At 31.7% G+C, this 26,025-nt stretch overlaps 1 protein-coding gene across 1 annotated transcript in view; it reads right to left on the bottom strand.

The window, feature by feature from the left end:
* Positions 1-26,025, bottom strand: part of LOC132549299 (uncharacterized protein C12orf56-like) — a 38,777-nt gene that overhangs the window by 5,027 nt on the left and 7,725 nt on the right. Inside the window, exons 2-6 of the mRNA XM_060213221.1 lie at positions 23,526-24,640; positions 21,421-21,450; positions 15,964-16,132; positions 13,155-13,231; positions 8,527-8,553 (exon numbers count right to left, since the gene is read on the bottom strand). Coding sequence (XP_060069204.1) covers positions 8,527-8,553; positions 13,155-13,231; positions 15,964-16,132; positions 21,421-21,450; positions 23,526-24,640 — 1,418 coding nt within the window. The remainder of the gene's footprint in view (positions 1-8,526; positions 8,554-13,154; positions 13,232-15,963; positions 16,133-21,420; positions 21,451-23,525; positions 24,641-26,025) is intronic.

Here is a 26,025-nt window from a genome sequence, read left to right as displayed (position 1 = left end):
ATCAACATTGTTAGCTTTTGTATAACGTTGTAAGTATCAGTCTATCTGTATTGTTTTATGATACAAATTTTGAGACATTTGTTTCAAGTATGGTATTAATATTGACAAACAAGAACACCACACAATATATTGTGAAGAAATGGTACTCTATTGTAGAACGCCATCTGATGATCAAGTTCCACGAATAAAGCCATGGACATCAATTTCTTTTAGGTTTGACTGGTCCAATTAATTAATTTAACATTTAAGCTTCGAAGTAGAAAAAGTCTTTTACCTTGTACCATGTAAACCCTCATAAACCCTGTGATACTCTGGGTCATGAAAACCCTTATAAACCCTGTGGTGCCCTGGATCATGTAACATAAGACATTAATGCCCATTAAACTAGAACCTGATCAGGTGTAGAACTTCAGATGTCATGATACAAACCAAATCTGTTGAGAGGATCACAAAATATCACACATAAAACAAATTCAGAAGGGGACATGACAGGACGTGGGATAGAACTGACAGACATGGGTTATCCTGTATGCACACATCCCTCCCTCTCCCCCATAATGAACAAGTTTTCAGTTTCAAACAGTTTGTCTTTATCCTAATGTAAGTATCAGGGAATTTACTGGTAGGTAGATCTCAATCTCATGTCATCTAGTTCAACCAATTTCAGGCATGTACGGGTTAAGTTTGTGTTCACCCTATTATAGATTAAAGAGCTTATCTTAACAGGTAGTTGTTATTACAGTGCCAGTATTATCCACAGCTACAGTCTGTCAATGCAATACCTTATTCAGATCTGTAATACGCTACAACAGCGGCCGCATTATCCATAAGGTCATATTTGGTATTCATGATTAATTATAAATGTAAGCTCCTTATACTGAGTCATGACTGACACAACCTGGGTCAAAAAGTTGTAGATATTCTACATTGTAAATACACTTCTTAGTTAATTTTCTCTAAACAGATCATAGTTAATTATATATTTTTTTTCTGATAGTTTCAAAATATGTACTCCATCTGCTAAAGATCTTAAAAAAAATTAAAAAGAGTTTTCTTTTCAAAAATATTAAGCAAGAATTCTATTGAACCACATCTTGACCTCCATTATCACTTAAATCCCTAGACCCGAAATACAAACATTCAGAAAAGAAATGAAACAATATGATATAAAAATACATTATCCATTGAGGTGTATATAAAGTTATAAGAAAATCTAGCTCCGGAAAATCTCTGAAAAATGAGTTTTATTTCACAGAAAATTCACACTTAAGAGAGCGATTTACTATGTCATTATTTGTGTGTATGCTGCTACCAACATTACTGCTATCACAAGAAAGTCGCATCTTTGAGGTTCGTTACCGTCCCTTTATCACACACAGTTAAAACAATGGAAAACAAACTCATACTTATACAAGTACCTTCTTGTAAGATAGTTTTTCTCTGGCTATTGTCCTTTTTTGTTATTTTTGTGTGTTCTTTCTAAACCACCCCCCCCCCCCCCCCCACCCTCTTAATTGTTAAATTCAAACACTTCATTGACACCTGTCCTTAATATGGTAACAACATTCTCTGAAATTGGGTACTATACCTTATTTTATAATCGTGTACCAATCACTTAAACCTCATTAAGTTCCTGACCAAATCCTGATTCTGAATGTTAAACCATTAACTATCTACTGGATAAAAAGACCAGGTCCTGAATCTGAATGGTATACCATTACTACCTACTGGATAAAAATACCAGGTCCTGAATCTGAATGTTAAACCATTAACTATCTACTAGATAAAAAGACCAGGTCCTGAATCTGAATGGTATACCATTACTACCTACTGGATAAAAACACCAGGTCCTGAATCTGAATGTTAAACCATTACTACCTACTGGATAAAAAGACCAGGTCCTGAATCTGAATGGTAAACCATTAACTATCTACTGGATAAAAATACCAGGTCCTGAATCTGAATGGTATACCATTACTACCTACTGGATAAAAAGACCAGGTCCTGAATCTGAATGGTATACCATTACTACCTACTGGATAAAAAGACCAGGTCCTGAATCTGAATGGTATACCATTACTACCTACTGGATAAAAAGACCAGGTCCTGAATCTGAATGGTATACCATTACTACCTACTAGGTAAAAAGACCAGGTCCTGAATCTGAATACTATAACCCAGATACTGAAACTGAATCAATCAGTCCAAATTCTGGAGATAAGCTTTCAAAAAGTGACTGCAAACCACTGAACCATTGTGCCAACTTATGTTTGAACTAATTGGTAATTTAACATAGTAAATTACACATTTCAAAGACTTACTATTTTTACTATTATGCACCAGGAAGATCCATTCAAACATAATTCTGACATGTTTGGGCCAATGTTGTTTCCAAAATATGATGCCCCCTATAGCCTTAGTGGTTTTAATAATAAGCAAACATTATTATGTGGTAATCTTATCCAGCGCCTAGAATTCAATTCTTACGTCCATTATATAAATGTTCACAACATTTAAAAACCTGTTTATAAAATAAACATTAGAATGTAATGATTCTTGATTACTATTGGTCTTATTCAGTATGGGTACACAAGCTATCATATTTCATTATGGGTTTAACCACTTTCAGTTGATAGAAGGAAGAAAATTTACAATTACAGTTTTTCCAAACTTATTGAAGTTTCAGAAAAGAAAGACAAGTATAGAGACTGATAAAGTCTATCTTACATTGGCTTCTTGACTGATTAGTTGAAATTAATTTAAACTATGAGAAACCACCATTTAATACTTTGTATTTCACAGAGAAGTACTGAATAAACTTAAAGAAAACACCATTTAATACTTTGTATTTCACAGAGAAGTATTGAATAAACTTAAAGAAACCACCATTTAATACTTTGTATTTCACAGAGAAGTACTGAATAAACTTAAAGAAACCACCATTTAATACTTTGTATTTCACAGAGAAATATTGAATAAACTTAAAGAAACCACCATTTAATACTTTGTATTTCACAGAGAAATATTGAATAAACTTAAAGAAACCACCATTTAATACTTTGTATTTCACAGAGAAGTACTGAATAAACTTAAAGAAACCACCATTTAACACTTTGTATTTCACAGAGAAATATTGAATAAACTTAAAGAAACCACCATTTAATACTTTGTATTTCACAGAGAAATATTGAATAAACTTAAAGAAACCACCATTTATTACTTTGTATTTCACAGAGAAATATTGAATAAAACTTAAAGAAACCACCATTTATTACTTTGTATTTCACAGAGAAATATTGAATAAACTTAAAGAAACCACCATTTAATACTTTGTATTTCACAGAGAAGTACTGAATAAACTTAAAGAAACCACCATTTAATACTTTGTATTTCACAGAGAAATATTGAATAAACTTAAAGAAACCACCATTTAATACTTTGTATTTCACAGAGAAATATTGAATAAACTTAAAGAAACCACCATTTAATACTTTGTATTTCACAGAGAAGTATTGAATAAAACTTAAAGAAACCATCATTTAATACTTTGTATTTCACAGAGAAATAGTGAATTAAACTGAAAGAAACCATCATTTAATACTTTGTATTTCACAGAGAAATAGTGAATTAAACTGAAAGAAACCACCATTTAATACTTTGTATTTCACCGAGAAATAGTGAATTAAACTGAAATTGCAATCTAGTTTTGAAGGTGAACTTTGTTCTTGAGACAGATAACAAAATAAATCAATTTCTACTTCAAGGTTTTACGGGTTTAGCTTCTGATATGTTAAGTGCTCTTTTGAAGAGCTTTATAAACTTAACCTGGGCTTGTAAAAACTGAATTCAATCCAGGTTATCTGTTCCAAAACATCTTGGCACATAACTAAATAACCATGACAAAACTTACATGTCAACTTACAAGAATGAAAATAAAAATAGCTCATGCCTATAAATGTATGACATTACATGATGAATTAAGGAGAACTTTGATTAAAACATTAAGTCATCTATCTGTTATGAATAAGAATTTTTTTTTTTAATTTTGATAAAATGAGCAGTGTTATTGACTAGATAGAAAGTCATATTCACAGTGAGGTTCGTGTTCTGGGTCCCGGCAGTAAAGAGGAAGTATAGATTATTTATCAGAAAATAACACGAACTTGTCATCACTACATACACAATAACATTAACTTAAAAGATATCACCTGCGAAAATCACATATTAAAACAAAATTTGAAAATCCCCAATGACTTAACATTCACCCTTCCATATGTATTATTACACAGCAGTGAACATGTTAGCACAAGTATGTCAGGTCTCAGTGTATTTAACTTAAACAATCACGATCACTGGCTATTTGTCACGTTTAAAACTGTTTTAAAAGTCATGGTCCATATCTATGACCATTTTATACATTTTCTCTCCTATTTCTGTCACGTATTTTCCAGACGAGTCATTCATTGTGATGTTATAGCAATTGTTCATGCAGAAGAAAAACATTATGTACTTCCTGATCTAAGATAATTTCAATACACTCTTTTCTAAGGTGAAAACACCAATAACCAATATCAAATATTTGGTTTCAGGAACAAGGTGAAATATCTGACATTTAAAAAGAAATTATTCCGATTATCCAGGCATAAAGGCATAAAGATTCATCAGAGCAGTTCTTGCTTATTTCTATTTCAAGTATATGTTAAAATAATTTTAATTTTTTTTTAAATCTTTAGGTATTTTTTATCTTACTGCTAGGAGACTCGATGTTGTATTCTAGAATTTTTTAAAATATATAACAAAATTTATGTCCACTAGTCAATTTTGTTGGCCTGCAAAACTATATATAGTGTCCTGGAAGTATTGGAGCAGCAATGTAGTACCAGGGGATAGCCTATTTGGTTGAGCAGGTGATGTACAATTGTAAAATGTAAGGCAAAGTGTCTTCCACTTCACCACATATAATGATCATTCCATCCTTTAACCTTCTCCAACATTCTTGTTCCAACACTTCACTAAAGTTTAAACCAAAGGCAAGATTACAACACAGTAAACTATTTAAATTAAATATGTATATCTCATTGTGTTTTATTGCCTCACAAATTGGTTGCAGATTCAAATCTTTGACTCAGAAATAAGTTAATCCATCTGAACTTTGACCTGAAGGCCTTCAGTAAAGCTCAAACAGGGATTAGATACTTGTCTGGTAGTGGATCGATAGCAAAGTATGAAATATTAAAAGAAATTGTCTTCAGTTCAAGAGTTATCAGTGAATTTTATGTATGTATGGGTAATCTCTATAGTCTGACTTCTAACACAGGTCTAATCTTTAATCGCATCGCTGAATTAACTTACGTTTAAATATTCATATGCCATATAAAAGTTGCTTTAAAATAAAATGAACAAATATTTCCAACCTTTCAGTTGAACCATGGAGAAGTCAGGGGAATAATACCAAGCCATTTATTTCAATATCACTGCCCTGTCGTGTCGAAGCTTAACGGTGATGTGATCATCTATTTATAGAAACTTATAATTCCAGTCAAAAGAACATTATTATGGTAAATTGGTTTCGGATGAATAGACATTTGTGGGTATATAATTACTAGGATGATGTTTTGTGGGGTTTTTAGAGTACATTAAACGGATGATGAGCTCATTAACCCAAATGAAAACAGAAATACTGAAGTTTTTATGATATATACCTTTCCACATCACTTTAATCATTGTTTACCTGTCACGACACGTACATACAGAGCTTTAAGGTGAGACATACAAGCATATCTACACAAATATCAGATTTATTCAAGCTGAAATCAACAGCACAAAACATTACACATACATCCTTAACATAAAAAGTTAATAATGACAATGGCTTTTAAAATTTTACAATTGTTCACTTGAATGATTCTGATAAACTAGATAAAGGAAATTCAAGGGAAAACATATCACTGATCAAATGTTTGTAAATTGATCTGGTCATTTAATCAACAAGCTTAACAAAAATCATTCTAAACAGAGACATCTTGCAATCATCTGTGGCAAGCTTATTAGAAATTACAAAACATTACACTTTCGAGGATTAAAACTCCTACCTTAACTGGTATTCAGGACATTACCACCCACTAGGTTACTTCAAAGCACTCTTGTTCTTATAGTCATTTTTGTTTGGCTCCCCCAATGAACACTTAATGTACATGTGCATATGCAAATTATACTTATTAAATTTGAATTCTAAACAATGAATATTATTTTCATTTGCTGAAATTTATCAGTCTAGTTAGTACATGTTCCTTAACCATTATTATGTCATCGGAAATATTGTCTAGATTACTGACTGACAATAAATTTATTATCACAAGCATGTGCCTCCAAGCCAAATGGTGCAAAGTTATCATATCAGAAGGCAAACTGATGAAAAAGAAAGAAGAGAGTAAAACTTTTACCACAAAATTTGAAATATTGAAAAGCAATTACCATCACAATACATCCAAGCTTCTAGAAAACACAGACCACAACATCCATGTGAAAATGTCAGGAAAATCAGATCAAGTTTATCTTTCTATCCAGTGTCACTTAAGACAGCAGTATCAAAATTCACTGTGTTTCTAGAAACTGTGACTATATCAAAGACCATATGAACCAGATCTACTGTTATCTTAATACATTATTAAGGGGTTTTTAGATAATGAATGGACGGACTTCTTCGTTTAAACTTTACAGTAGATCAGTCGTGAATTTAACAGATTTAAACTTGAACATAAAAAATAGAGCCGCATATGTTATTAAAGTTTGCAATGAAATACCCAGTTTACACCAAATTGATACATTATGTTATGAAAATTGTTGTTTCTTATTTTAATGAATGTACAGAGCTATGTCATAAATGTAGAAATATGCATCAAAATGCCTGAATCCATATTGTATTAAAATGAAGCCACATCATTATTCTACGAGATCAGTTGTGGTGTTCAATAGCTAATATTAGTGATACAGATTTTTTGTTTAGTGTGTATCTTCATTCCCTGTCTGATAATGAACAAACATATGTTTTACTTGGGGGACCTTTCATTTACAAACTTAACAATAAAGATGTGAATGAATTCAGTTAATTTCAGTTGTAGCTATAGACAAAATGTTGAAGGTGTATTATCAGTAGTATTGGCTAATTACCAATCAGCCACATTATCTCTTCAAAGTTCAAACCGCAGTGAATCTATACTACCTATGATGTGTAAATTTAATTACTATGTTGATTTCATAGTCTCATTATAATATAATGTATATATAATATGTATATGTATGTACTCTAGAAACATATATTTATGAAAATTTAACTACAATGGTGATGAGTTAGTCTCATTATAATATAATGTATGTATAATATATATATGCGGGTACACATAGTACTTATAGTCTCATTACTTATGTATGATGTAATGTTTCTGCACTATGTGCCATCATGTACTCTAGATATATTTTGATAAAAAGTCGATTTAATAGTCTCATTACAATAAAATGAGTGTATATGGACACTATTGCGACCTAATATGTTCTATAATCTGATACGTTGTATGTACACACGTGTATGTAAGGTATAATTGTATTGTCTATTATGTTAATATGTTCTGAATGTCTTGTATTACATGTTCCCTGTCTTTTGTAATCTTCATTCGGATGCAATAAAGAGGATAATAACAATGAAATCTAACGAGATGGTTTCAATGAGCTTGGAAAAGAAAATGTCCACCAATATCCTTTCATCTGTATGGTCTTAAACTGATTTTGATTCTAAACTGAGGTTAAAACTGAGAAATATAGGTACAAAATTTTAGAAGTTGATAACATTCAAAAGTATTAAATTTAAATCCATACTTTATTTACCAATAAAGGTGTGTCACAGATTTTCTATCAAAATCGTCTAGCTTATTCATATGCAGTTCAAATGACAGTTTAACAATATTTTAATTATCAAGGATTTATCTCAACTGTTATATATATTTCCCTATGATATATTCCATACACAGATCATATTTCTTATTTTCACAATGATAACATGAAAAAGTATAGAAATTATTCTGGTATTACCGTTTTATAACATGTAAATCTTGCAAAAAAAGAACATGGGTTTTCCATGTAATCACTTATATATTTACATTATAATCATTTATGTAAGTGACTAATCATGATAATTTTAGAATTTTGAAGAAATTGAAAAAAAAATATATTAAGATGCAATAATGAAATAAATTGTACAAAAATTTGACATTTAATTTAATCAAATTATGACACTGAATTAATTCTAGTTTCATTAGGAATGATTGTTAGTATTTGTTTTTCTACTTTTCTTTTTGTTTATAAAACATCTACCAACAATAGAAAGAAAATTGCATTCTAGATCCTCTTTTTGTTCACTGTTGTGTGACAGAAGTTATCTGCCCCTGAAAGGATGGTGCAACAACATAGAAAAGAGAAGATCATTGATGACTAAACACACATGGACAATAATTAACTGGTGAAGATACATACCTATAGCTTGTTACACTAGTGGAAAGTCTAACAAACAAAACAGCAAAACATCTATCACAATCATATAGGTAACGGACCTACAATTGTGTACATTGTGTACACACACTTATCATACAATCCATACAAGTTATGGTTATTAGTGAAAATAATGTAATAAAAATAAGATCTAAAACATGTAAAGACAAGTCCATTCTCTGAAATATTATACATTATATATTTCTTAATCTTAAAATGATCTACAATATCATGGGGCACATTTAATTGGAGTTTTGTGTTGTGTAACCAGTCCTCAGCATTAAACAGTTACACTGAATACTTAAATATATGCAAAGAAGTGCAAGATCTAGAAACTTGAATGGTCTAGGTTTCTAGGTTTAGAAAAGAAAGTGATTTCAAAAAGCTGAATGTATAAAATATAACATGTACTTTAAGCATCAATGAATAGATCTGCATCTTTGTGTTTACCTATAAGTATATACTTCATTCTCATTTTTTGTTTGTTTTTTTTTTTTGTTAAACCACCTGCAGAATAACAAAAATAACAGAAAAAACAAAGAAAGGAAAATAATAAGAGAGAAAGCAAGGGATGAAATCTTTAGTAATTTTTGCTGAAAATCAAAAATGTTGATATCAAGTTGCATAAAATAAGAAACAATATATCATATTGTTTAAGAAATCAAAAAATTAATAAAGAATTTATAAGAAATTTAATTTGGATGGAAATTTCATAAAGATCCAAACAGATGAGGTGAAAATAGAACAGGACCAAACGTTCGCAAATATTAATCCAGAAACTTGGCTATAAAAGCAGCATGCAGTTTCAGGTTAAATGCTTAATTTTAAAAAATTGTATTGTTAAAGTAAATTTTCTGGATTTCAGATAAAGTTGTATCACTGTTAACTCTGTATACAATGTACAAAAGGAAACTGGCACATTGTGTATCTACCACTCAGAAAACTTTTACGTGTTCTTATAATCCTAAGGTGAAAAGTCCAAGTACAGTCAGGACATATCATTGTAACCATGTTCCCAAATAGACAGGATGATACATGTGACTTTATGAATTATCACATGTGTTTGTAGTGCTGCTAATGAAAAGAACTGTAGCACTTCTCAGCAAACAGCACCAGAATTATTCTAATAGAAATTTAAAAGAAGTGGAAAAAGAAATCTGTTGATATTTTTACAAAACTACAAATTCTGAAAATCAAGTGTACATGTTAGTATCTATATTGTATTTATAAAATCAAAGTATGGAAATCCATTATTAGTATCTAGATATCAATATATCTAAAATAAGATATGGTTATAATTAATGTGCATACAAAATTCCTACCTATAATTAAGATATTACAATGAAAGCAGACAGTGTACGACTGTAGAGCATTATGATTTAAATTGAGCTAGCCATATTAATAAAGACAAGACTACTTTTTAAGAATGAAAATGTGCACGGAGTAACACACCTTTTCTTTTTCTTCTCCGACCTGTGTTAATTGTAAAACCAAAACACTTGAAATCAAATATGCAATAATTATCATTAGTTAACAACCTAACAAATCTTAATTTAAATTTTCCATAGAGTTGTCTCTCCATGATTAGAACTCTCCACATTGTTATTGGAAGGGTAAGATTGTAGTTGTACTATCTGGTTTTGGACAGTCTGACTTTGGTAGAAATCACATAGTGCATGGTGTGTTATGTTGTGTTACACCTTACATAAAACCAATACAGTCTTTACATCTTCTCAATGATTTATATAAAACAATCACATTTCTTTTTTCAATATTATATTATATACATATGGATAATAGGTATAAATGAGAAGTTGTATAAGATGTAAAGGAACCTGGCATTCTCTTATACAACACAAATTCTACAAGATAGAACAATAAAGATGACATGTAGCTGAGTTAATTCCCTTATACAACACCACTACAGATATAACTGTATAATGCATTAGAAATATATGGCAGTTGCATTTGGTGTTACAATTGAAATGGCCTATCTGTCTGCAGTCAAAACAATTTCATCACGCGATCACACTTACATTAGACAATATTGATGACATCTAGAGTATGAAAACTGTATAACCCCGAGGGAAATTGATTCAATTAACCAAATTACATGTACATCGAGGACATTTGCCACAAACAAACGTTGTTGTATAAAATGTATACAAGTCATATTGTACTTGTGTTAAATGAATCCTTCTGTAGTACTAAACTATTGACTTATTGCCACTTAAACAAATCAGTGAGATTTCTTAACAAAAACAGCTGGTTATGGAAAAATGTGATCGATACTTGGAAAGACATATATGACAGGTGTAGACATATGCATGGATGTCAGAAAGTATATTTTTTAAGTGTTATGCAGACAGATAACATTACACTAATAGATGTCTGTAAATTTAACCTTGCAATTAAAAATACTGAGGCTGTGTTTAAGCAAAATGAATGAGGAAATAAAAAAATGAAAATTTGCAAGTAATTGATATTTCACAAGATATTTTCTGTTATTTTCATCCACAATATTTTTCATAAGCAATTTTTGTTGTTGCCAAATCTTATATTACCATCATAAACAATGTATATCTACTGTCTTCAACTGATTCCAAAGGCCAGGTTGGGTAGCCTACATTATAATAAGCTATAAGCTTTACAGGTGAGCTATCCTTAATTATGAAGATGAACCTAATTTAAATGTTAGTTGTATCATTGATTATTATTCCAATTCTGACCCAAAATCTTACTGGAGGTTGATTAAACACTTCATGAAAACAACCGGTACTTCCTAATCAATACAGTCTCTTGTTCATCCAAATTCAGACAATATCAATTTAGTTATGAAACTACCTGTTTTTGAGGATAGAACAGATAAAATATTGAATTCTAACAAGGTAAAATCATCTGAAATAATAGACATCCTCCACTGCCTTCAACGGATTCTAAAGGACAGGTGGAGTAGCCTAAACTTGTAATACGTTCTTAAGCTTTACAGGTGAGCTTTCCTAAATGAATGTAATTTATAGTATTGAGAACAGGTGAATTTTGATACCTGAATAAGGTTGAAATGGGACTTAAAAATAAGGCATGTTTTCTGTATCGGTCATAAATGTAAAATTATAAAAATGGTGAAATATGTGTATCAATTTTATATGTTTTCATGGCTTTCTGGAATCAATGCTAATTAGCATGTTTGTTCCTAACAACCTTTGATTATACTTAAAGTCCTTGCTATTTATTCTGCTTGTGATTTAAATCTTTATTGCAAACATACAACAATAGGTAACAGATATTTTTAGGAACCAGCGTATTCATAGAGTTAAAATTTCTTACCGCCGCCAAGGTCGATTCTGCATTGTTTACTATATCTCATAAGTATCAAGTCATGCATGACATGAAATCACCATTTATTCAATATGAAACCTTTTGTGTCAGTTATTGACTATGGCAGATGTAAATATCCGAAAATTTTGATATCCCAATTTCATTTACACAATATGTAATGTAACTTGATATATAAAATTGAAAAAACATGCGAAACAAACTTATCAAAATGGTGTTAATTTTATGACGTTCAATTATTTCATTAATTTTCTGAAAGGAATATCATTATGTTTTAAAACATCTTGGAACAACAAATATCTTTATAAAAATCTAAGCAAAGTTCTGAAGGTTTACCATAACTGCAGTGTATTAGTCCTAAGAATACTGGCGTATGATAATTTAAGGAATGTACAGTTAATGTTTTACAGTTGTGATGACCTCCTTTTGAGATCACCTCAAACAGACATTATTCTAGCTAATGCACCTAAACCATTTTAAACTATCACATATGGAGAATATTGTAAGCATTTTGTAAGTCTGTTGTATACATGCATATCCTTTTTGAGTAAAATCTAACATCATGTATACAGTATCTATCACAATATGTATGGTAATAAATCCATGCACCAACCTAATTTTTTCAGTTCTGAAGAAACGCAAATAAGAAAGTTAATTCATTATCTTGTAATAAGCCCATTTTCTTACCCGAGACCGAGATTAAATGTTGGGAATTGTTGACCTTTGTGTCTATTGCCGAATAAAAGATGTATAATATATTTTACATAATTTAAGGTGTTCTAACACATATAAATAATTACCAGTTGTCTATTTTGCCTACAGTTCCAGGTCAAATAAACTATCTTTAAGAGCTAGGTTTAAGTTAAATATTTACTGTTATCTAAGCCTTTGTTTTTGATATGGCTCATGGACTAAATGACATAAGTTTCAAATCACAATAAAAATGCAATTCCTCTTTCATATCTGTGATAAAGATTCTATATCATATGAGAAATCTGAACAATGAATCTTAAAAAAAATGTTAATGCAACATGATTTTTAAAGTGAAAGTAATTGATATCGGATTAAGCTGGCATTATCAAGGAATGACAGCACTTAAAATGTACTTTATTAACAGTTCATGCATTGACCAAAATTCTTCTGGAAACAAACCATTGCAGAGCAGTTGGTGTTGCTTGAATAACCATGACCTGCAGTCTCCAGAAGTGATTGTTGGGAGAAGTTGGATCAATGTCATTTGAAGAACAGATATAGTGCACAAAAGGCAGACAACTCACCTCTGATTATGGGGACCTCGTACAACACTGGATTTAAAAACTTTCTCATACTCAGAATCTTGCATCATTGTGAGGCGCTGGAAAAAATAAAGACGATCTGATGGTATTGTCACACAGCTATTTCATATGGCTCTTTTTTATTGTACATATATCTCATTCCTTGGGTAAGTTTATGTACTTTTATAAATATGTTTTGCTGAAGAGTTATGCCCCTTGGATTTTGTTAAGATCACCTTTTTTTCATGGAGTTATGTCTCATGGAATTTGATATAAACTCAAGCTTCATTTAAATGTAATGTGACATCATTGATATAGCACAACCTGGGAATTCCCCACCCAACAATCATGTATCATATAAAAAGAAGTTGAAATTTGGTCATAAATTCAGTTTAAATAATGATAAAACATGCACATACATAATTCGTTTATATAAAGTGGTTACAAGAGTAACTCAGAGTCTTCAGTTCTGAATGGTATTGACTGTAATATCAAGAATAGCAGCTTTGAGTACTGTTGCCCAGCTGTAGTAGGACCAAATAATGTGGTTCTTTGAAAGAGAGGCAGCTCCTCTCTATTGACTTAAATCAACTTTTCTGTCTGTCATGTTCATTTTGTTCTTTGTGTCGTAGCTCACTCAGAATTAAGTGATCTTATAGATGATCTCTTCAGTCAGTGAACCTTTTTTTGAATTTGTGAACTTGAATGACAGTGCATGCTTCTATTTAAACTCCCTGCTGGGATTAATCTTCAAACTTCTCGTTGAAGTTAACACTTCCAACTTTTTGTAATTAAAATAATTTATATTATGTTTAGATTTTAACTGTCATATATATTAGTGCTATGTTTATATCTTTTACTACTTATTCCAATTTTATTTCTATAACTTCAAACAGTTTCAATGATAATGTTCTTTAAAGTTAAATAAATGTGTTACTGTTGAATTAGGTTAGATAGAAATATGCTGAACATCTGATTTGAACAATCTGACAGCAAAAGAAATGATTGAAGACTCAGCAAAAATGGATTTGAATATTTTAGAACTTAAAAACCTTTTTTAAGTCTAAAAAATGTTCTTAATTTCAATATCTTTTTTTAATAAGTTGTTATTTTTAAATAGCTTAACTATGTATGTTTTTTAATATGCATAAGCTGTCTGTTTCATATACAGAGGTATACTTTTATAAACATTTACATTCTCTTTCATTCTACATTTAGGGAAATCTGTGACTAGATATAATCCCTTTTTATCTTTAATAAATATTTTCCTTATAGATAAACATACTCTCATCAGTACAATACTTTAGATACAATGTAAAGGCTAGGATGATGTTAAATACACTTTCCATGATTCCGTGTCTTCAGTACGAGTTGTATGACTAATTTTGAAACCACATGTCAATATATTCTGGAATGGTGAGCCAATTAATCTTATTCTGCCAATATTCCTAATACATGATTTATATGGCCTTTTCAGCAGACACACTTAGGTAGCAGTATAACTCATGAAGTCAAAAGATAGACAGTTCAAAATCAATCCTCTAAGATAAGGGTGGCTTACACAGTCTGAACAAGCTATAAACATATTTTAGGTTGATCATCATTTTCAGTACACAAGCACTTGACATCAGTAAATTAATTCTAATGATACAAAAACATTTTAATATTACTCCAACATTACCATCTTTTTCTGATACAACTGAAACCCCACACCTTTTAAAAAATCTAATCCAAATTCAACTATTTATGATAAATATAACAAACTTTCCAACCTGTGTGCCCATGTACACGTGAGCCTTAAAACAGCATTATTTCTGTTTCTGTATATATTATATTAGCAATACTTGGACTTTTGTCCTGTTGTATAGGACAGCTAAGTATATACTTGTTTTATCTAAATTTAGTCATGACAACATGAAGAAGACAGTGCTTTTAATGATTTCCTTGTGACTCAGAACTGTTTGATGTCAAATGAAATGTATTTTTCAAAAGGCCAAACCCATAAACTTCTTCACATTTCTGTCTCTGAGCAATCCCTGTAGACATTGTGTAATAAATAAGAAATGACTTGTTGGGCTATTAGTTCATGTTTACCGGTAGTCAAAATAATATAAGATAGCACAGTCTACCTAACATACCATCTGATTTAGGAGTGTGCAAATAAACCTGTCACTTGGCTGTAGATTTATCAATGGTGTTAGAAGTGTATCATATTCCTTCTTTAAACACAGTGTATATAATGGTCTATCAGAAAGCCATTTTGTATCGGTTCCTATTGCTCATTCACTAATCAATGTTCAATTAACTGCAAAGCACTAATGTGACCTCCAGTTTATATAGACATGTTATATGTGAGATTTTTTATGCATCGATTGTGAATTATCCTGAACCAAATCACTTCACTCGTATTAAAACCAACGTTGAACCCTTCACTAAGATGAAAAAAAAAAAAGCAAAAGAACTCCAATGTAAACATACAATATTAATGTACTCTTCATTCACACTGACACCTGTAATGTAACCTTCACTCAGATGTAAATCTATGATGTAACCTTCACTCAGATGAAAACCTACAATGTAACCTTCACTCATACATATGATAAACTACATTTTACAAGATTATTATAAATCTGTGATATACCTTTCACTGAGCATTGACACTAAATGTAACTTTTAATCAGAAATTACTGATATCTTGCCAGTATACCATGTATTATACATGAAGACAAAGTAATGTTTATGTTTGGGATGATTCGCAGACTAGCTACAGGTCACATGTTAGGTCTGAACTGATACATCAATGTATACTCACAATAAGGTAGTTACTCCAGGCACTTCGGATGAGCATTAACATGGGTGAATGTAGATTCAGCAAATAAATATTTAGAACTGTCTTTCGCTTTTCAGGAATTTCCAATCCCACAGCAGAGAGTCCATTAACAGAACCTCCCAAATCAGAATATGATGCATTTGCTAAATTGCTAAAAATGAAGACAAAATAAAAATTTATATTTCAATGTCATTTACACAATGTATAAAACTTTAAAATGTTTTAAACACCTTCTTTCCTGCTTTGTCAAGAGTCCAATGGTTCTCTGATTATTGTTAAGCCATCTTTAATATCTTATAGCAACTTTACTCAACCCATTTTTTAAATCTATTTTTTTAAAATATGGGTCAAAGGGATGTCTTAGACTGGGAATATAGATAAAGAGATATACAGATAAGGTACACTTCATAGATAAGGGTTCTTATAGAAAGATAAATGTAGAATATATGCAGAAGCTATGTACATGGAAATTCACAATGATATTAAAAATCATATACAGGAAGCAGTCAAATCATTCCACTCATAAACAGGAAGTAATCAAATCATTCACTCATAAACAGGAAGTAATAAAATCATTTCACTCATAAACAGGAAGTAATCAAATCATTTTACTCATATACAGGAAGTAATCAAATGATCTGCTGTAGGAGACAAACAGGTAGAGATTTTCTATATATATATCATTCAGAAAATATTTCACAGGAAAGAAATACATGCAATTACAACTAAAGGCTTCCATTCAATATGTTAACTTTTCTTATAGAAAGTTCGCTGAAAATCTATTCAATGGTTTATAAACTGATATGCTCTTTCTTAAAAATTTCTAAATATTCTATCTGAACATGAAATCTTAATAAAGAAAAAGAAATCCTGAATTGAGCATAGGACATAATATCAAGAAGAAATATATATATATATATGATAGATATTGGTCAAATGAAAAGAGAAAAATAACGAAATTGAATTTTTTAAAATACAAATTTGAAGCATAAACACATGCAGGAAAGTTCATATATAAAAAAGCAGTAATCAATATGACAATCCAAAACTTACTACAATCCGGAAACATACACAATTATATGTGAATGTTTTTCTGGAATTTCTGTGTAAATATTTCTTTTGATCAAATTTTGCCCTAGTTTTATTGACTTTGAGTTTGGATTTTGATCATGTTACATGTTTTGCGTAATCAAAATTCTTAACATGAATATACAAATTAAAAAGTATTGTAAGAATACATTTAGAGAGATGGATAAAATAGCATGTGTTGGTAAAGGTATTTGTGTATGTTATATAAAATATACTCAATGTGAGAAAGCACTGATAATGTAACATATCCAGAAAACAGTTCACAACAAAATAAATGATATAAAAGCTAAACGATGATAATAAAAGAAAAATTCTATAGCTTTGATGGCACTACTTCATGTTTAATTTATCAATAACACATAAACAATCGACTAAGAACTCTGGTGTTTGAAATACAAAATACCCTGAGAATATTTCTAAATCAGTTTTCAAAAAACAAAACTTTATGTAAGTATTAAATTAACAAAATTAATATTATAACTTTAAGTTTATAAATCGTTTGAGATAAATGATTCAAATTATACTTTCTGGTATAAATATTGTCAAAGTCTGGGAAGTTCACTAACGAGTAAACAAACTCTATAAGGTGCCTGAGATAGAATGCTACAGAGCAAATAAATGTAGAATAGAAAGCAGGAATCAAGTGTTTCAATACTGTTAATAGCAGATTAGTGAACCGAGTTAAGGAATTATTTTAGCAAGCTAATATTGAAACTTTAAATTTTGCAAGAAGTGTTGAGAATTGCAAAGAATGTGGAAACCAATGAGAGACCATCTAAAGATCTTTATCACATAACAAATGGTTGCTGCAAATTTTTGGGAAAAATGTCTTCTTGTGTGTCATTGAGTCTAAAATATTAATTCTGACATCAACAATTGTAGAAAGACACAGGCAATAGCATCTCTTAAAGACATTTTCCTCTGTGATAACACAATGCAGATAAATTTGTTCTGTGTTAATTGAAGTTCTGATACCAAAGGTGAAAGGATGGACATTTTACAGGAAAGATCTAATAATACTAAATTGATATGTAACATAGTATGTGATAATGTCTGTCAGAAGTAGAGTATTCATATACTAGATAAAGGTAACAATCTGAGTGTCTTAAAAGCAGAAAAAAAATCATCTTCAAAGTAAACGATATAAAATATTAAAAACACAAAAAATATACAGAAACTGTATGTGGTTGGAATTGTAGATAGAAGAAGAATATCGTGACAAACTGAAATAAATAAATCTGTATTCAAATTGAGTACAAGGATAATGTGGCAAGGACAACATCAACATTTAAGACAGGTTAACGTCAAAACTCGGTCAGGACATCGTCAACAGTCAGTCAGGACATCGTCAACAGTCAGTCAGGACAACATCATAAGTCAGTCACGTCAACGTCAACAGTCAGTCACGTCAACGTCATCAGTCAGCCAGGACAACATCAACAGTCAGCCAGGACAACATCATCAGTCAGCCAGGTCAATGTAAAAAGACAGCCAAGACAACGTCAAGTCATCAGTCATCTAGGACAACATCATCAGTCAGCCAGGACAATGTCAACAGTCAGCCAGGACAACATCAACAGTCAGCCAGGACAACATCATCAGTCAGCCAGGACAACATCATCAGACAGCCAGGACAACGTCATCAGTCAGCCAGGACAATGTCAACAGTCAGCCAGGACAACATCAACAGTCAGCCAGGACAACATCATCAGTCAGCCAGGTCAATGTAAAAAGACAGCCAAGACAACGTCAAGTCAGCCAGGACTACGTCAACAGTCACAACATCTGAAATCAATAAATCTGTATTAAAATTGCCAGTCACAAGCCAGATAATGTGCCAGGACAACATCATCAGTCAGCCAGGACAACATCATCAGACAGCCAGGACAACGTCATCAGTCAGCCAGGACAATGTCAACAGTCAGCCAGGATAACATCATCAGATAGCCGGGACAACATCTTTAGACACCCAGGACAATGTCAACAGTCAGCCAGGACAAAATCAACAGACAGCCAGGACAACATCAACAGACAGCCAGGACAACATCATCAGACAGCCAGGACAACGTCATAAAAAGACAGCCAAAACAGTCAGCCAGGACTACGTCAACAGTCAGCCAGGACAACATCAACAGTCAGCAGGACATCGTCAACATTTAAAACTGGTCAATGTCAACATTTAAGTGTGGACAACATAAACATTTAAGACAGGTCAATGTCAACAGTTAGACAAGACAATGTCAGTTGGCTAGGCAATTAACAGATAGACAGGATTATGTCATTGTTAACTAGGACAATGTAAACAGTTTACCAGGATGCTGTCAATAATTAGCCAAAACAATGTCAACCGTTTACTCTGGATGATGTCAACAGTTAAGCAAGACAATGTCAAAATCTCAAAGGTCATTACAAAAACTGGTCATTACAATGTCACACCCAGACAGGACCATGTAAAATCTCACAGTTCATTACAAAAACTGGTCATTACAATGTCACACCCAGACAGGACCATGTAAAATCTCACAGTTCATTACAAAAACTGGTCATTACAATGTCACACCCAGACAGGACCATGTAAAATCTCACAGTTCATTACAAAAACTGGTCATTACAATGTCACACCCAGACAGGACCATGTAAAATCTCATAGGTCATTACAAAAACTGGTCATTACAATGTCACACCCAGACAGGACCATGTAAAATCTCACAGGTCAGCATATGTCAGAAGAGGGTCTGAAGAATATGGTAACATGGCAAAAACTGGATGATTTCAAAACCTGGTGAGGACAAAATGTCCAAATATTACAGGTCAGAGGTCAGGACAAAGGAAAAAGAACTTGTAAGGACAATGTCAAAAGCAGGGCAAGACAATGCCTTTTAAAACTTCGTCAAAACTGAGTCAAAAGTTGATAAGAACATAACACTGGTAATAGTAAGTTGGTCTTGACAACAATACATGGATCAAACACATGAAATTAAAGGACTTCAGAACTGTCAATTATTAATTAATTGGTACAAATGTATTTACAAGTTTTGGGATCCTGATCATCAATAATTACAACATCAACAAGAATGGAATTGGGTCATGGCACTGTGGATGATGATGATGAAAGGTGAAATCAATACAATGTAAAAACCTTTAACAATCACATTGTTACATATTAACAGGGTGTTTCTGGGAATCAGACATCATCAAATAGTCACATTGATTTATATTAAAAGGGTGTTTCTGGGAATCAGACATCATCAAATAGTCACATTGTTACATATTAACAGGGTGTTTCTGGGAATCAGACATTATCAAATAGTCACATTGATTTATATTAAAAGGGTGTTTCTGGGAATCAGACATCATCAAATAGTCACATTGTTACATATTAACAGGGTGTTTCTGGGAATCAGACATCATCAAATAGTCACATTGTTACATATTAACAGGGTGTTTCTGGGAATCAGACATTATCAAATAGTCACATTGATTTATATTAACAGGGTGTTTCTGGCAATCGGACATTATTGATACAACTTTAACAAACTAAGTATTAGGTACCGTGGACTAAAAAGTTTTCACACATTTAATTTACCTAGAACAGTTATGTTTTAACAGCTGAATGTAGATTCGTCACAGGCTACAGAAAAAGGATGTTTTATTGATTTGTACATGTAGATATCATATTTCCTAAATATTTTAAATTTTGATAATCAGTCTATGAATCATCGAATGATTAATTTTTCAATGTTTGTATGCAAAATGCTGGCTTTGTTTCTCACTGAACAAAAATTCAACTCCATTGACTTGATAATGATGGGAGGAGTCAAAGGCATTAAATCAGTTTTTTTTTTCATACCAGCACGAAACTATAAAATATTCCTATTACAGCTTACATAATATATAATTCTGGATACACATACTTCATCTAAATATTAATATGAGCTCATTTATTGTAGAGCTAAATTACAATATTTTTAGTCTTGAGGGATATTGTAGGTGTTAAGACTAATAATGGTGACATTTATTACTGTTACAGAATTTATAATTGATCCCATAAATATGATGGAGGTGATGGTGGGAGTTCTCGAAATTATGTTAGAATGCAGAAGGGAACAGAAAGCCATTATCTGTATGTATCTATAGTAGATATTATATATAGCTCTAATCTAGGAATTAAACTACATACATAGATGATAAATATCAGGCCTGGAAGTTCATGCATTGAATCTACATCAATTCAAAGTCTGCAGAAGGGACTGATAAGTATAAAGAGCTAAATAGACACCAACAGCCTCAATAAAGCCAAGTAGAGTTTATGTATCAAGGATTTTAAAATTATATTGCATAATTATATACCCAAGATATGTGGAATCTCTGTGAAACAGCCTGGGAAATAACAATTAAAACACAATCAAGTTCAACACAGAGTGAATTAATTATCTTACGATAGACTGTACAAAAATCATGTTTGCCTAAATATTGATCAGAATGGCGACATTTTCATCATCAATGATCGTTAATGGTTATTCTGCATAAATACAACATGCATATTCATGCAATATAGATACTGTGTATTTGGTGATTCAGAATAGTGAATATGTTCGTGGCTGTTTTTTCGTAACATGCATAATAATCAAGAGTGAAATATTCCTTTTCAACACTATACACGAAATGTAAATGGTATACCACACCCACGGAAACAATTGTGTAGGAGAGAATCTTCACTATTCATGAGCCATGTATTACAAGTTAAATTCCTGATAAGGGTAGATATTAAAAATAAAGAACCACGAGAATTTATCAAAATTTATATCACTGTAGTCATTTTTATAGCATTGTTATCATATATCAGATAAGAATTAAAATATAAACTGCCTCGTCAACCTGGATCTACATCTATAATATCTTGAAATAATCTAATCTGCAACATAATCAAGCTACTTTTTCAAATTTAAATATGCACAGTACCTTATATCAAAGTTTTCTTAAGGGGTTTAGCTGTAGTTTCTCCTAAGTTTTTGTAAAAAATCATCATAAATTTGAACACTTAATTATAAAGATTATGTTAAAATTCATTTTTGACACAAACTGTTACTTGCTGATTATCTTATAAAGATTGTAAGACTTTATCTAGCTTCACTGCTATTAAAATCTAATGTCTTGATCTCGGAAAGTTGTCTGGACGAAGCTTATTGCTATATACTTGGAAACAATAGTTAAACATATCTTGTGTTCAATAGAAAGAAAACATGAAACTTTATTTTGAGCGCTAGAAAGTGATCTAACTGATGATTAAAAGTCTTGCTTGATAATATCACAGATTTTCAAAGTTTAAAGAGGACTAGTTCCAATCTTGTATTTAACACTATTTTAGGAAAAGTTCATTTCAAGGACAAAAGCTTGATACTGTACATGACTGATACCGAGAAGGAGTATTGCATCAACAATGCGAAGCCATACATAGGTAAAAAATGGTGATGATCATGTATCATTATTTTTGCCTTGAACTTCGGACTTTGTCACACCAACTGTGACTTAATACATCAGCATGACTTTACATCATGTCTAAGGATGTTACATTAAGTTTTTCTTTGTTCACATAATTACATATAAACAGATATATCTAAAATTGTCAACAAATCTGCATATCATTATAATAATTTTACTTAAGTTCAGTCAGTCATTAACTGTACATCTTTAGACTGTGCAATCACACATAACTTTATAACAACAAATTGATGGGCAATACATGTGCTTAAGTCATCTCTTAAAACTGGACCAATAAATAAGGTATTTTGATTTTAACGGGAGAAATTTATCACTATTTTATCAAAAATTACCTTAAACTTATCAAAGTTATTAGCCCTTTGTTTATACAACAAAAGCCAATGTTGAGTGAATTTCCGGTTGAAAGATTGTATTATAATTACTACCATAGTGTATATAATTAATGAAGTTTGATCACTACATCATCTGATACAGCAAATTAGTCGTAATTGTAATCTGATACTAGATATCTACCTATACATCATGTACTTTTCATGTAATTAAGAGATCTAGCTTATGTTCCAAGTCCATCCGTAAATGCTGGAAAATCATGAACACGGGAGCTTGAAAGCCAATAGAGAGATTTATCTAATTATTAGGATCAAAGAAAATGACTGATTTCTCAAAATAAAAAAGGCATCACTGTTTATACATTGAAATATTTTAGAAATAGCTACAGCTTAGACGTATTTAAATGTCTGTTTTGTGTACTTATAAAGTTTACTTAATGAAAATTTATAATTCTAAAGGGGAATTCACCCCTTAATTCACAAGACTGGTGTTTAAAATGACAAAAGTGTGGTGCATATGTGTTTACTAATAGTTGCTTTGATCATGATTGGAGTGATCATAAACAAAGTCCTAGAGAGCCAACCAAACCCTACGAGTGACAAGTGTGAAAAGGAACCACCTACCTGACACTTCTAGTGAAGGTTGGCTCGCTTTCCAGTGCAGGTGTACCGGACCGCGACGGAGGTCGCAGGTTACTGGTGATAGAGGAACGACGGGAACGGGTGGCTTCATGCAAGGATGGAACAGAACCCCTTTGACCCTTTGACCCTAAAGCCGAAATCTCCTGCGAACTAGTATCCAGTGTAATATCAGGAAGGGGGATTTTTTCAGGATATTGAACTTCTTTACTGTCCAGCATATTAGCACTTTTTACACTTTCTTCAAGTGCTGTATCTTTTTTACTACAGAATGGAAAAATAAGATTTTTTTTGTTTTTGAAACAGTTAAGTGTTGAGCAACAGAAAGTTGGCTTTTCATCATCAACTTCCACAGTGCCAATAACCCTTGTATCGTTACTATGGTCTTCACCTATATTAACAGCTGATTTTTCCTCATTAGTACCGTTTATTATAGTTTGAGATGGTGGGGAGGTAAGATTTTCAAAAGCAGTTTTAGGGACCATCTGTGGGAGGGGGCGATTAGATCTTACTGACCCAGACAGACTTAAATTCTCTCCACCGACTCCTCTTTGACTAGACTGGTCACTATCCCTATTCGTAAATACATTTTTTGTATTCGTAGGATCAGGTAATTCTCGCTTTTTATTGGAAGATGTCCGCTGTAGGGAGGAGGAAAAGGAGTTGGATAGACCATTGTTTTCTTCGATGTCTTCTAAATCCTCCTCCTCCATTTCTTCCTTGAGAGATTTCAGCAGTGTTTCATCATTACTGTCACCTAGCACTAAACGATTCTTTTTCTTCTTGATACCACTCGGTTTACCGTTTGATCCAACGGACCCACGGCTGTCTGGACGACTGACTTGCAAACTCGACATGCTCTGAGTTGCATAGCCATAGTCTTCTGACCAGTTTGTACTTTCCTGTGAGGAAATATAACCAAGGGGTGTTGATGCATTTGACCGATCGCCATGGAGATCTGATACAGAACCTAATCGTGGAGATTTGCGTCCCTTTCTTAAAGATCTCCTTTTACCACCTTCGGTTGTCCAAAATGTTACGGCCAAATGTTGAGTATTCTCTCTTTCTTCTCCACTGAGGAATTCTGGGAAATCATTTACCTGCAGAAAGGAATAAAACATATGATGATTTTCTTTCAAACAAATGTAAATTTAATCTTAAATATACATCAGGGAACAGAAAATTAAAATTACGACTATGACATCCAAACACAATTACAAAAACAAGTTATTGAGAATATCATTCTAGCATGTTGATAATAATGTACTTTAAGTCCTTATACATATACAGTACATAGATTCATATCTTACATATTTATATAGATGTCACATATATCAGCTCCAGTACAACCCAAGTTAAAAATTTTGATAAAACTTAAAATTTCCTAACACAGAACATTTATTCTTTATTTTTGACAATCTACTATATTCAATTCCTATTACACTGTACAAAAATTGTTGTTACAAAGTTTAAATATACATCAAGCCTTTTACTTTAGATTGTTGAAGCATCCATGACCACAGATAGAAATAGACGTCATTAATTATATTGACATCTCAGAATCTATTTCTGTCCATCGTTGATCAATATCTAAAAAAACTGTCAGGATCACCTGCTACTCAGGTCATAATAACTATCACTATTACCACGGTGATACTATTTACACTTCCATGGCAACCTGACAACAATCTAATGAGGGCTTCCCTAATTATACCAGTAGGTATATATAGTTATATAGTATCTCCATGGTAACAAAATAACAAAAAGAAACATCCTGATTTGTTGTTACAAATGGTCTAGGTAAATTCTAAAAGATAATTATCCTCAACTGTGCCATCAAGTCTATGTATATATAACATACATCATCAGATCCCCTAGTGATAGAGTCCTTTTAAAACCCCTTAACCTCAACCTACAAAGCAAAAAACCATTTGGTAGATGTAAAGTCAGCAAAAATGATGTGTTTCTAAAGATTTAGCGACTTTTATATATATGTACCTATCTGTAGGTGTTTGTGTTTGAACTGATGATTTTACGACCCTGATGCAACCAATTTCATTTTGAGCTACTGCAGAACTGCCTCGACATGAGTTTAAAATATAAACTGCCATGTGTCAAATATACTCCACTTCAAAGTAAAATGTTTAAGAGGGTGCAATACATAATTGATATAAACTTTGCCATACATCTTGCTGTTTGTCGATAATCAATATCTGATCAGATGTTTATCAAAATATGTAGCTAATTATCTCTATTACACAACCATGAAATTATAAAGAATGTCCCTTGAGTTACAGTATTCATTATACCTTATATCTACGGCAGGTATTAATTTATCTGAACCAAATTTCTAGGGAAATTACAAACAAAAAATCATAAATAATGAAAAATACTTTGCCTCACATTTGAAAATTTTGAATGTTAATTATTATAACGAGTTGCCTAGAGGCTACTTTAACACTCACTTGGTTATTCAAACAGTGAT

The sequence above is a fragment of the Ylistrum balloti genome, unplaced genomic scaffold (genome assembly GCF_031769215.1).
Source record: "Ylistrum balloti isolate Yb309-2 unplaced genomic scaffold, AGI_CSIRO_Ybal_v1 Utg370052, whole genome shotgun sequence".
NCBI lineage: Eukaryota > Metazoa > Mollusca > Bivalvia > Pectinida > Pectinidae > Ylistrum > Ylistrum balloti.
This window is presented reverse-complemented; position numbering and strand designations above follow the sequence as displayed.